Source organism: Manacus vitellinus, unplaced genomic scaffold (genome assembly GCF_001715985.3).
Source record: "Manacus vitellinus isolate BGI_N305 unplaced genomic scaffold, ASM171598v3 scaffold_0_pilon, whole genome shotgun sequence".
Taxonomy (NCBI): Eukaryota; Metazoa; Chordata; class Aves; order Passeriformes; family Pipridae; genus Manacus; species Manacus vitellinus.
This window is the reverse complement of record NW_021938789.1, coordinates 1,477,024-1,489,385: the sequence shown is the minus strand read 5'-3', so window position 1 is coordinate 1,489,385 and position 12,362 is coordinate 1,477,024. Positions and strand designations below refer to the sequence as shown.

The 12,362-nt window shown below is 38.6% G+C and overlaps 1 protein-coding gene across 6 annotated transcripts in view; it reads left to right on the top strand.

Moving 5' to 3' along the window:
* FAM53A (family with sequence similarity 53 member A) overlaps window positions 1-11,786 on the top strand; it is a 70,292-nt gene extending 58,506 nt beyond the window's left edge. For all 6 annotated transcript variants that reach the window (XM_029960663.1, XM_029960656.1, XM_029960672.1 and 3 more), the window contains exon 5: window positions 10,587-11,786. In XM_029960663.1, the coding sequence (XP_029816523.1) occupies window positions 10,587-10,913 (327 nt within the window). In that variant the 3' untranslated portion in view covers window positions 10,914-11,786. The remainder of the gene's footprint in view (window positions 1-10,586) is intronic.
* Window positions 11,787-12,362: the final 576 nt, after the last annotated feature.

Below are 12,362 nucleotides of genomic sequence, written 5' to 3'. Positions count from 1 at the left end.
AGGCAGTGTAAGCCTTGAGGAGAGTGAAGGAAAAGAAATCTCATTAGGGATGGAGGTTCCCCCCCTCTTTTGTAAATGGATTCTGTAACAAATGTCTTGCAGATACCCAGAGCTTTCCAGAGCTGTTCAGCACTGTTCCTTTGCCATACCTGGAGTTGGCTTGGTATGTCTGCTGTACTTTTCTGTAAGCAATGTGCTAATACGAGGAGGAGGCAGCTTAATATCTGCAGCAGAGTTGCTTTTCCTTTCTGGCAAGTTCCTGTATGTACAATAAGTATTCATTGCTGAAAGAGCTAATGAGTACCAGACCAGCTGCATTTGACATTATGAGAAAAGAAAGGGGCCATCTATGGACTTATAAGCCAGTTTTCAGCCAGCTGTGGATATTTTCTATTTTAATTATTACTTATCCTGTCAGAAAATTGGATTATGCTAAAATTATTGGTGATGTTGTTTGCAATACAATACAATATTGAGTTAAGAGCTATGGTTCAGTGTTATATATAGGGTACTTACAGTTAACGTGCCTAAGCTGCACCAGAGGGTTTAAAGAGAGGTGAGAGCACTTTTCTCGGGTTTTACCATCTGGGTTTTGGCAGGTGGCAGGAGATTAAGTTATTTTTTTTTTCCCCTGCTCTAAGTTGTAAGAGATGGTGGCTAGCAGAAGTGTTGAGTAGTGTTTCATCATTGATATGGGAACTTTTTCCAGATTTCTTGGCAAAAAAGGAAATCCCAATGTAATCTTTTAAAATATATTAGAAAAATGAGTTATACCTGTTTGAATTTAACTCAGGGTAATTTTGGGAGAGTGTGCTTTAAATATTTGCTATTCTTGTAATAACATGCTAATAAAATTAATAGATTAAGGCATTTTTATGGCACCTGAATGCAACGACTCTTAACTCTGAAATTAGACTTTGGTCTTCCATACTCTGAATATTGTCTGTTGTGAAAGTTCCCTTGCTTTTTGACAGTCACTTTCTGACTTGCTGCATCATTTTCTAAAAGAGACCTAAACCGAACTGATTCACCAGAGGCTTTTCTCTGCAGAGAGGTTTATTAAAAAACCACTTTGAAAAGTCCTAAGTTTAACTGTCACTTTGTCTTTTGTTAGTCTTGCATTACATACATCAGTTCCTGCTGCATGTAAATACTGGTGCATAAGTGGGATAAAGGCAGAATATGTGTCGCAAGCCTGTGAAAATGAACCGATTGGAATTTCTCTACATCACTTAGTGATGTCAATTCTTCCATTAGAATGGGAAATATTGACTTGTTTACATACTTTTTCAAGTATATACAAACTGAAGAGAAATTTGTCTTCATTTTGGTTTGTTGTTGGGTTTTTTTTTTAAGTTGCTGTTAGATGCAACTTTTAGTTGAGTCCAGTCAATAAGGAGGTAAGTGATCTGGGAGGGCATGGTTCAGTGTTAAGGTGAGCTGCAGATAATCAAACATCTCACCTGTTCCTATACTTGGAAGTACTCAATTCTTTATATGCTGACAATGACACGTGCTTTGCAATAAAACTTAGGTATTACCAGAACTGGAATTTTGAATAAATGAGACTTCTGACGAGTTTCCAGATTTCAGTTTTCATTATTGCAGTAACCATATGACTAAAACTCAAAAGGCTTTGATGGTATGCTAGGAGGCTTGCAAGCTGGGGTAACATAAACAAATCAGAGTTTAAAACAAAGTATATGTAATAGTTGAATATACAGCTTTTTAAATGTTGCAACTTTTTTGGGCAAACTCTGATTTTATTATAAAATAGATGAAAACCAAAGCCATACAGTGAGAAGTTGGGCTCAGTTTTAGTGTTACCTCAGTGTGTGTTTTAGGCATTTGAAGGTTGACTGTCTTACACATGACTTGTGTATACTTCTCTTCTGATTTGGTACAATGTGCAACTGAAGGATAAAGGACCACATATATGGTTTCCTGACTTTTTTAAAAAAACATACTGAGCATCAACTGCTGACACATTGTCAGCTTTGGTATTTGATCCAATAAACCAACTTGTCTGAATTGTATTTATCAAACAGAAACTTTAGCACAAGTTGACTTGGTATTAAAAATATGCAGCAGTCTTGCCCCTTGATGTCAGGAACATCTCCCAAGCCCCGTCGTTTCAGAAATGTTCAGAATGGTCCAAAATCAAGTACCAAGCTAGAAAAATGCAGTAGCATGCACTGTACACCCTCAGTCTCCAAAACTGATTCTGTTCTTTCTAAGCAAATGTGTTGTGCAACTTGTCCCTGGAAATAATTAGTGGCAAGGGTCCACCTACAGTTTGAATTAAATGCTCCTGGAAGAATTTACTGTTAAATTGTGGGATTTGCATTGAGTTGAGCAAGAGATCTGTAACAGCACTGGTGTTTTGTCTGTGTGTGTGTACAACCCATGCGTGCCTGTGTGCACTTGTATAACAAGATCTTAAGGCTTTGTTTTGGACAAGCATTTCTGCAGTGGAAAATTGGTCTGAAGAAGGGGGGAACTGTTCCCAAGCTGATGAGGTTGTTTCCCTTTCTCTCCCATCCCCCTTCCCTGGCAGAAGGGAACTTTATGGCCCAATTATAGAATCCCTTAAAATGCTAGTTATGATGGAGTTCCAGCATAACCCAATAATATAGGTGAGGCTGACATCTGTCAGTAACTAATGAGGGCAGCCTTAGAATCAGGATTTGGAGTTTACTTCTCTAATTTCTCCTAAATTTGACCCATCATATCAACTTAATAATATTGGACCTGAGGATAAAATAACCAAACATGCAAGAATTTTAAGAGAAGTTGGTTACATGGATGCATTCTAACAGTCTGTGCATATGTGATTCAGTTATGAAAGTAATTGTTTGCAGCTCATAGCAAAGTCATGAAGGAATGAGACCTTGGCTAAACTGCTCAGGAATAGAAGTTCTCTATAAAAATAGATGACACATAAATGGCAGGAAATGAAGCCAATATGGTCATGTTTTGAAGCCATAAGGGTCAAATCCTGTCCTGTGTTACTCTGGTGCATAATCAGTCAACTTAAACCCTGTTACTTGAGAACAGAGTTTGGCATGTTAAAGCAAACTTTGAAATGTCACTGATTATTGGGAATTTTGTGGAAACACAGCTACAGCTTTTTCTCTTCTTGTTTAAATGTATCTAGTTAGAAATTGAGAAACCTAGTAAAACTCCTGGGGTTGGAGGTAACTTCTTTGTTTGTTATTTCAGAGCTGATTGTTAATTCCTCTGTCAGAAGAATAATACATCAGAAGGCTTTGACTACCCAGGGTGGTCTTTGTTTTTGGATCCTGAATGCTGAACACTGGGAGATGGTGCTGCAAGCAGTCATAGTCTTGTTAAGCAGTTTTCTTGCACTGCTCCTTTTGAGCATATGTTTACGTGCAGGGATGTGTGTGTAGCTCATGCTAACGACGCGTGCGTGCTTTCTTATTTCCCAGTTTAAAATGCAGAAAACTACATATATCTTTCATCTGTATGAATTAGGTATGATTTAAATTAAGTCTTTAAGAGATAATTTTGTCATATTACTAAGAGGGTAATATGCATTTTGAGTTGTTTCTTGCTTCCAGAGCCTGTGTTCGTTTTCTGAAAGGAAAGGTAATAGTTCTTGAGTCGGAAAAGAGGAAACAACTCTGGCAAAACATGAATCACTTTTGTTGGGAGAGAGCATGTGCTTACATTGTTTCCCTCTGTGTCCTTCTACTACAAAACCAGATGTTTGTCATCCCTGTATGCACACAAACGGTGCAGCTGTTTGTTCATCACACCATTGCTCATTAGTGCTGTTGGCTGATTGGGTTTGCCAGACTGAAGCCTCTCGAGCTTGTGCAGCTCAAGCACAGTAGTGGCCCAATTCCACATTGTCCAGCCCTTCAGTCTGTCCATAAAGTAAATAAATTCACTATCCATATTAGAGATGTGCATAGGGTCTAGTAGGGAGTAGGAAAATATCTAGACAAAGGTGTTTGTTTCCCTTAAGGCAGAGAAATTTCTTTGGTGCTGCAGAGACCCCAGACTGCAACTGCTGCTGAAGCAAGAACAGAGCAAGAACCATGTCCCAGACCACTCTTCTTGCTCTTTCAGTGCCCTTTTGAGTCCTTTTTTCTGTGGTCCTTTCTTGTGGAAAGCTCTGTATTAATGCATCAGTGCGTTTGAGATGAACACTGCTGCTCTTATCTAGTAATTGTCTTGTTTGGCTTAATCTTCCTTCTCCCTGGCCCAAGTCTTGCACTGTTATTATGCAGCTGAACAAAGCACTGTCACTGTGTTCCACTTTGACACTGTATTGATTAGGAGCCCCTTCAGGAGAGTTAAATCCACTGTGTGAGCCTCCTCTGTTTTAGTTAATGGCATAATTCATAGCATCTGTAGGTATTTGTGCTGGACTTGGTACTAAGAATAGCTGAAACGTTTTTCTGCTTAATTACATGCAGGTGAAATAGGTAGGCCCTGATGTTTGTAGAGTGTAATTCCACATTCTTACAATAAAAGCTTGCATGATTTATACTTGCTCAAACAGGGAAGGTAAAAGGTTGCAGTTCACAAATCCACTGAATTAGAAAATCTGAGAGACCATCATCTTAATTAAAAATTCAATATTGTAAACTTTTTAAAATGCAGTTTAATGTTGGTCTGGATTTTATAAAAGGAGAAAATTGCTGTATATGGTCACCCTCTTCATGTTAGTGTTAGTGTTGAATCATATTGTTGACTGCATTACATTAAGTACTGTATTAACTCAGCCTCCAATTTATCTTTAAAAGCAAACAAAAGTTAACCCCTGTGATGAATGGTCCTGGATTTTAGAAACTGCTAAACCCCAGCACCTGAGTTTCCCCACACTAAACTGCCCCTATCAAAATTTAATTTACAAAGGAATAAATACAAAATGTCAGTAGTGGTTTGGCTGCTTAATTTCAGTTCCAACACTTTTAGACTGACAGACTTTTCTTTAATCTGCCTAAATTCCTTAGTTTATTTTACTTGACGTTGGAACTTCATTGAGTGCATGTGCACTGCAAGCACATAAAGAGGTGAGCTGATAGTTCTGAGGGGCTGAGTATGTTCTCAGTTGTTTAGAAGATCTTTGCAAAAACCACTGAAAGGAAAAGATATTTAGCTTGGGTAATTTAATATCATATGTGGAGTGCCTACCACGTGTAAGTTTTATGTCTGAGTTTGGGGCAAGGAGGAAAGAGGCATTCCAGTTGAACTTAATCCATGGTGGTTGTAATTCCTGATGTATTTGGGATCCGCCTCCGACTTTGCACGTGGCTGTTTGGAATTTGATGTGATAGCAATGATGTTAGCTGGGTCCTAGAAGTTTCCTAGCTAAATGAGTAGGCTGCTTTACAGGTCTGAAGACTTCAGTGCATGAACTCCTGAAATCTCCTGACCAGTGCAGGTGGCCATGTGTGGACTGCAGTGGTGCTCAGTCAGAGAACTGGACCTCAAATCCCCCCAAGTCTTTGTGCACTTTGTTTTTCTCACTTACAGACTTTAACTATTCTGGTAGTTTATCTGTTATTCATACAATGAGCGGCCTTGTAAACTCGCATATCTGAGTATAATTAGACAAATTCTGCATTTCACTTAAATACTTCTATTTCATTAAGTCATAGTATTTTTTCAACTAATAGTACTAAATAAAAAGCCAAATTAAATCACAGGTTCTTGCAGCTTATAAACAAAACTTGTAAGAATACTGTGGCAGAATTTAGAATATAAGCATAAATATCTAGGCCAATAAATAGATCAACTTTCATGGTAGACTACGCCAGAAAACTTGCATGCTTAAATCTAGAACAGTCTGGCTAGTGGGAGATGAAAGTCTGTTACATCATGATGTTGTTTAGCATCTGATGTGAAATGAGTTGATGGCAGTTTCCTTCCCTTCCTGGGCACCTACATCTAAAAAATTAAAATAATCTTTGAAGATACAGCAGAGACAAAGCACTGAACAATTTTCATTTCAAGTCGTAACCATATTGCTGTGTGTCAGCTTGTATTGATTTTTAACTGGGTCTTTGGCATTCCAAACAGGATTTACCTTATTTGACTAGAGGAACTGCAGCAGTAATTCTTTCTCTGGGGGAAGGAATGGTTATTCTAGTTCAGTGTCTAATTACGTGGCAGAATGCTGGAGGTTGTTTGCTCTCTCTCATTCATATCCAGTATTCTGTAATTTTTTCTTCTTTCCAGCTATAGATGATGAAATAACATTGCATTTTTAATGTATAGAAGTACATTTCAAATTTCCAGGAAAACGAGGGATAACTGCAGAGCGACAAAACGTGAACACCACGTTTGGTTCCCAAATGATTTTGATCAGAGATTCAATTTTGCCCATGAAGGTTTTTCTAGGGATTTGATTGTGTTTCTACATAATACATAAATAGAAATGGTTTTGTTCAGTACTTTTCAAACTCAGTGCAAGAAAAATAATTACTTTTCTTTTGATTTACTTCAAATGCATAGCTTAAAAATCTGCAATGGTTTTTGACCTGACGTATTTTCTTAGGCACTTGAATTAAAAAAAAAACCTTAATGTATTCCTACACCTTTAATTTCTCATTTGAACGGGGAGAAATTCTTTCCCACTTAACCTTTGATTTTTAACTTTTAGTGCATTAGTAAGCCTCAAGCATATAACATTATGGAGAATACTATGTTGTTTTCCTCCTGTCAGCACCCCTTTGTACCCATGAAGCAGTATTTCTTCTCAGCTGCAAGTGTCTTGAAAGCGAAGGTTATCTGGGAACACTGAAGTGTTCACAAAATGCTCAGTGCAATTCAAGACAGAAAAGTCAGAGTCAAATGTTAAGAGATTTACTCTACAGAAGATTAATAGTTTGTTACATCAACACAGCATTTTTATTACTATTTCTCACTTCCTGCATAGTAGAAGATTCCAGGATTAGGGACTGTGATGGGATTTTTTTTTTTTAATCTATACAACTAGCTGACATTTCTAATAATTTACAGTAAACACTGTACATATCTCCAGCTTGAGTTTTCACAGGTGAAGATACTAATGTGAGTAATTAGATACATGAAGTGAAAATTCAGTTTACAGGGAGGGACTCTTCACATCTATTTGTGGTCAGATGTGATGTCTGGGGATGACTTGTTCAAGGGCAGTTCTCAACACAACTGTCTTTTGTGACAGTTCTTATAATTTGGAGTCCTCCCTTAAGCCTCCCTCTTAGTTTCATTCAATGAAGCCTCCTCAAATAATGAATTTATACCCTGGTTGGACTTTGTTGTTGCTGAGACTTAACTGTGACCTCTTTGCGGGCAGGCCAGTGCCTGAGACGTGAATGTGTCGTGCTGTTTGTGGTGCTGCTGGTCTGAAGCTTAACTGAGTTGCCATCAGTAAAGGCATTTGGTTTTGAGCCAGTCTGACTAATCTGTAGGAAACGTAAGTCAAGGAAGTGAAGCAAGGACCGTGAAGCCCTTGAAGGGAGAAGTGCAGCCCATCTGACTTGCTCCATCTCCGACTGGCTGGGTACAGGGAAGCAACAAAAAAAGCCACATATTGCTCCATGCTTGGGCTCTGCCATTTTGTTTTACTCTTGGATTGGATGCTGATACTCCAGGAAATTCCAGGATCTCCCAGTCATGAGGACCATTGCACCATTCACATCTTTTCATGTTCCTGGCAGAGAGACTTTAACAGTGAAGAAATCCTGTGTGCCAGTATATCTTAAAGCAACATCTCCTGTGTTGTGCCATCACAGGCAAAAGTCTCAGGATGGGACAGAAGGCAAGCCAGATAACGAGTCTAATCAGTTTGGTGAACTCCATCTCTTCCTTAAGCCTGTGGACTTGAGGGTGTAGCCCATCCTGTCATGATAATTGGTGCTGAGAATCAGTAGGATGGGCTCAGGGCTTCTGGTGGTTTCAGGCTTCCTCTGCTCCTCACTATGTGCAGCTGCTGCAGCTGCACCTCCTGAGAGCAGCTGGATCTTCCACCCCCACTCAAACCCGAGGGGTGAACTTGGAGTATGATGGGGATATGGGGGAGAAGCATGAGAACTGCTGCTCCCATTACACACTAGGTTTTCATGCACATAACTGTCTTATTTTTTTTCCCTTTGACTACTGTAGCAAATGCTCTAGTTTTGTTAGTAAAACAAAAACAACCTTTATATTGCTTCTTATATTTGGAAAGTGATGTATTACGGGTTTCTGAAGTGAAGGTTTAGTAAAGAGTACAGACATTAGCTTCCTTTCAGGCTGCTCTGGGCCTTTCTTGTTTGCTTTGTATGGCAAGGGTCTAGAGAGATTTCTTTTATTTCCTTCCCCACCATTGTTTTTGGTACAAAGTTGGGGTTTTTTCTTAATATTCAGACATTTTATCGCCTCACTTCTTTTAAAACTCTGAGGTTCTTTTTTTTTTTTCTTTTTTCCGTCACACAAAAGAATACTTTTAGCTGATTGAGTTCTATCCATTGCCAACTGTGGACTCTTTTGTCTTGCCAGTCCAGCATCCTTTATAAAATGAGGACCATTGAGCAAGTACTCGCAGGCTCCCCACTGAGCACAATTGTGCTTGAAAGGTGTGGTACTGTACCAGTGTAACATGGAAAGCTGCAGTTCAGAGGCCCTGAATGCATTGCAATTTCTACCTTTTGCTTTGTGAAAGGAGCGGGATTGTGCTGCGAGATAATAAATCCACCTATTTTTAGTTGGGTGAGGTTGTGACAAGTGGGTGAACAAAGAACCAGTTGAATGCACTTGCTGTTGTGTTGAAACCGGCTAAAAGTTCCCATTCAAGTGGTTTCAGCACAGTACAGCTAACAGGCAATTTTCCATTTATGTACACAAACCTTCTAGAAAGACAGCTGTGTGGTTGGATTAATTTCTAGCAGTAAATTGAATAAAAGATATTTTGAAGGGGGACTCGGGAATTCCTTTCTGAAACATTGAAAGCAGAATTTTCAAAGCTTTTCTTTATTTGGCCCCTTTCCTTCCCAGTGCCTGCTATAAGATTTAAAGAACTGAAAATATTGTCCCCTGTATGGAGATACACAATAGGATGTGTTCTTTTTAAAAGCAATGAGATAGACTTAAAGTAAAAAATGTCACAGTATATTTTAATTCTAAAAATATACTGGTTTGCTTTATGAGAGAAATTCATACCTCTTAGTCATAGAAAGAAACTCAAATGTTCTTAAATGTTTGTATTTGAATAAGCGATAAATGAGATATATAGAAGTGTTTTGAAAACAGGAATGTATATTATACCAAAACTTCACCATAGTGAGGTTTTCTCTTTTATGCAGTTGTATACAAGCAAGGCTGACTAAATCAAATTTCTTCTGAATTTGTTAAGATTTGTTTAAAAAGTACCCGGAGATACTGGTAAGATGCTTAAGTGGGTGCTGATGTGTTATGGTGAAACGGGAACATTACTCAGTGCTCTGGAAGAGCATCTGGAATACAACATACAAGGAATGTTGCAATGTTCCCTATTTCAAATAAACAAATATAAAATACTTAAGAAATGACAAATTGGGGGAGGAAGCTGGAAATGGGTGTGAAAGTTGGTCTTTTTCCCTGCGGATCTACTTGTAATAAAATGACTGCCGTGTGTGAGACTGGAGTCACTTAACCAGTAAGATACTGAAAATTAGTATAATGTCATTCTCCTGTCTCACACCACCTCTGAAACACCCCTGGCTCTTTCACCTTCCTCTCACTGTGTGCTTGTATGAGGCAGAATTTAGAAGTTTCCCACTTGTTAAAATCTAAGTTCTGCTGTCTGTATATTTCTGTTGGTTCTTAAATGCTGCTTCTGGATTAGTCAAAGTTCCCTTACAGTTACATAAGGAACTTAGGCATTTTATTCTTTTATCTGTGGGACAGAGGTAGCACATTTACTAGGGGTTTCTTTTCTTCTTTCTTTTGTCTAAATAAAGGCGAGTACCTCTCTGGTTTTTAATATACTTTGAATTTAAAAAGAATTGCTCCAGTTCCTGAGCTCTTGTTCAGACAGTACCCAACTGAAAAGACAAGCTAAGCTGACTCTGGAGCAAGATGTTCCCAGTAAAAGCTTGGGTTCCTTCTGTTTAGAGTTTACCCAAATGTGCCAGTTGCTTTGCCGACTGTGGCTGAGGTGACGCCTAAGGGCTCATTGTCTGCATGAGAAATTAATTGTTGACCAGGCTGCAGTGCAGCTGTCTGACCCAAATGCTGATGTTACCAAATGCTCTGCTCTGGATTTGCCAGAAACCTAATACAGCGAGCTGGTTGGGCGTGTGCACTTCCTCGTGGTAGTTGACCAAAGTTAGGTTTTGGGATATTTCTGCATAAAAAAAAGGGACTGTTTTTCTCACAAATGGGAAACTACATGGGCAAAATATCTGTGCAAAACCAGACTGTAGTAAGTTAACACTATTCTTCCTTTTTCTTCATGCCTCTCGTTTCCAGGATTACTTTGAACACATGACACTCTTGAGTACATACTCTCAAACCATTCAGGAATTTAAGGAATTTATTCTGCTCCTCCTGTACAGTCGTGGTTAATATATTCATTGCTTCTCTTTTTTCTTTTTTTTTTATTGCAGACTTTAAAAAATTCCAAAAGTCTTTGCTCCCTTGACTATGAAGATGACGATGATGACACACAAATGAAGACAATTGTGTCATCGCCATGTGACTCAAATGATCTTATGAACATCATCACCCCTGGCTCCAGCCCGATGAAAGAACAGCAGCTGGATGAAGTCAGGCATCACGGGTCATGCCAAGGTGGCTTCAAAACGAGGGATTATAAGAAAGCAGCCGCAGTGTGTGAAAGCGACGAGGACACGAGTGATTGTGAGAGCACCGAAGAAGGAATCTTTCCTCTAGACTGTGGGGACCTGGACCTAGAGCAGATTGAAAACAACTGAGGACTCCCAAGTTGTGTGCTAGAATCAGAATTGTTCTAAATTAAAGTGATAGAGGATTACCTTTGCCATGCATAATCCATGTCCCTGAATCTCTGTATTGCCTATCTTGGGCTGTGTTAGAAGAAATGTTTCAGGTGTGGGGGAAAAACGTGAACCATTGTTACCTGTTTAGTCTATTGGTCAATACGTGGATGACAACAAAGTAAAAAAAGTAGGAGGTTAAATGTTATTTTGAACATTAAGGAATAATTTTGATTAAAAATTTCCTAACAGATATTTTGCATTTTTATGGCTTTTACAGTTCTGGAGAAAAAGCATCTCTATTTTGAAACGAATTTTCAGAAGGGCATTCTATAAAACTAAATCTGTCTACAGTGATTCTGGTGCGGGTCTATGTTGCTTTTGTTAAAGAGCTTAATGTGAAAAGTGAATTGCATAATGAAATTGGTAATAAACCTTCAGATAGAACTCTTAAATATCTGGTTGACAACTGGTCCAAAATACTTAACTGCCATCTTTGACAGTGTCTGGTTAAAAAACAACTTCATAACATGTACAAGTGTTTTTTTCATACATTCAGGACTTTTTGATCAAAATATGGTAGTGACCTTAAAGGTTAACATTTTCCATTATTTTACTACTTGAATTGTTTTCTAGCCTGAAGCAATGCTAATTTAGGTGGGCTAAAACTTGCAAGTAGCTGCCCACCTACTTGGTCATTATGTTTTCTGTGGTTCAAAAGAATGTACAACAAGAGCACTTGAACTTTTAGACAGGGACTTTGTAATGATCAATTCCCCAGGAGGTGATCCCTTCAGCAATACTAGAAGGAAAATAGTCCTTGAATTAAATAAAATGACATTTTGCTTTGCACTTGTGTCTGCTTATGACTTTTACTAGTGGGAAATGTGTAGTCTGTGGCAGATTCTGTGATGTGGTTCTTATGTGTAGGATTGGGTGGAGTGGAAAGGCAGATTTCTGGTCGTCTGAAACAAAAGTGACATCAGGTTTGTCTGGAGAGATGGGGAACAACTCATGCTGGATCCCAAAAGTGTCTCAGTGATTACATACACTGGAATAATTTCAAATGTAATACTGCATTCATTGCAGACTATTGCAACACACACTTATTTTGTTAGTTCAGCTGCAACAAGGAGTTTCCTCAACAATGGAGAAATGGATCTCGAAATGGTTTTAAATTGTATAAAAAAGGGGAAGCTTAGATTATGGGATTTGAGTGCATTTTGTTAGTTTGCTTAAGTGAGCCAATTCCTACTGTAACTTGTGCCATAAAACCAAAATACAGCAACTTACTTTAGGTCAGCTAATGGAATGTGATTAAAATGAGAAAAAAAAATCTTAAAACATGTACCAAAGGCTGTGGCAAGATATGGACAGGATCCAGCCCTGTGATTAGGGCTGCCTTTAGTTACTGAACCAGTGTTCATA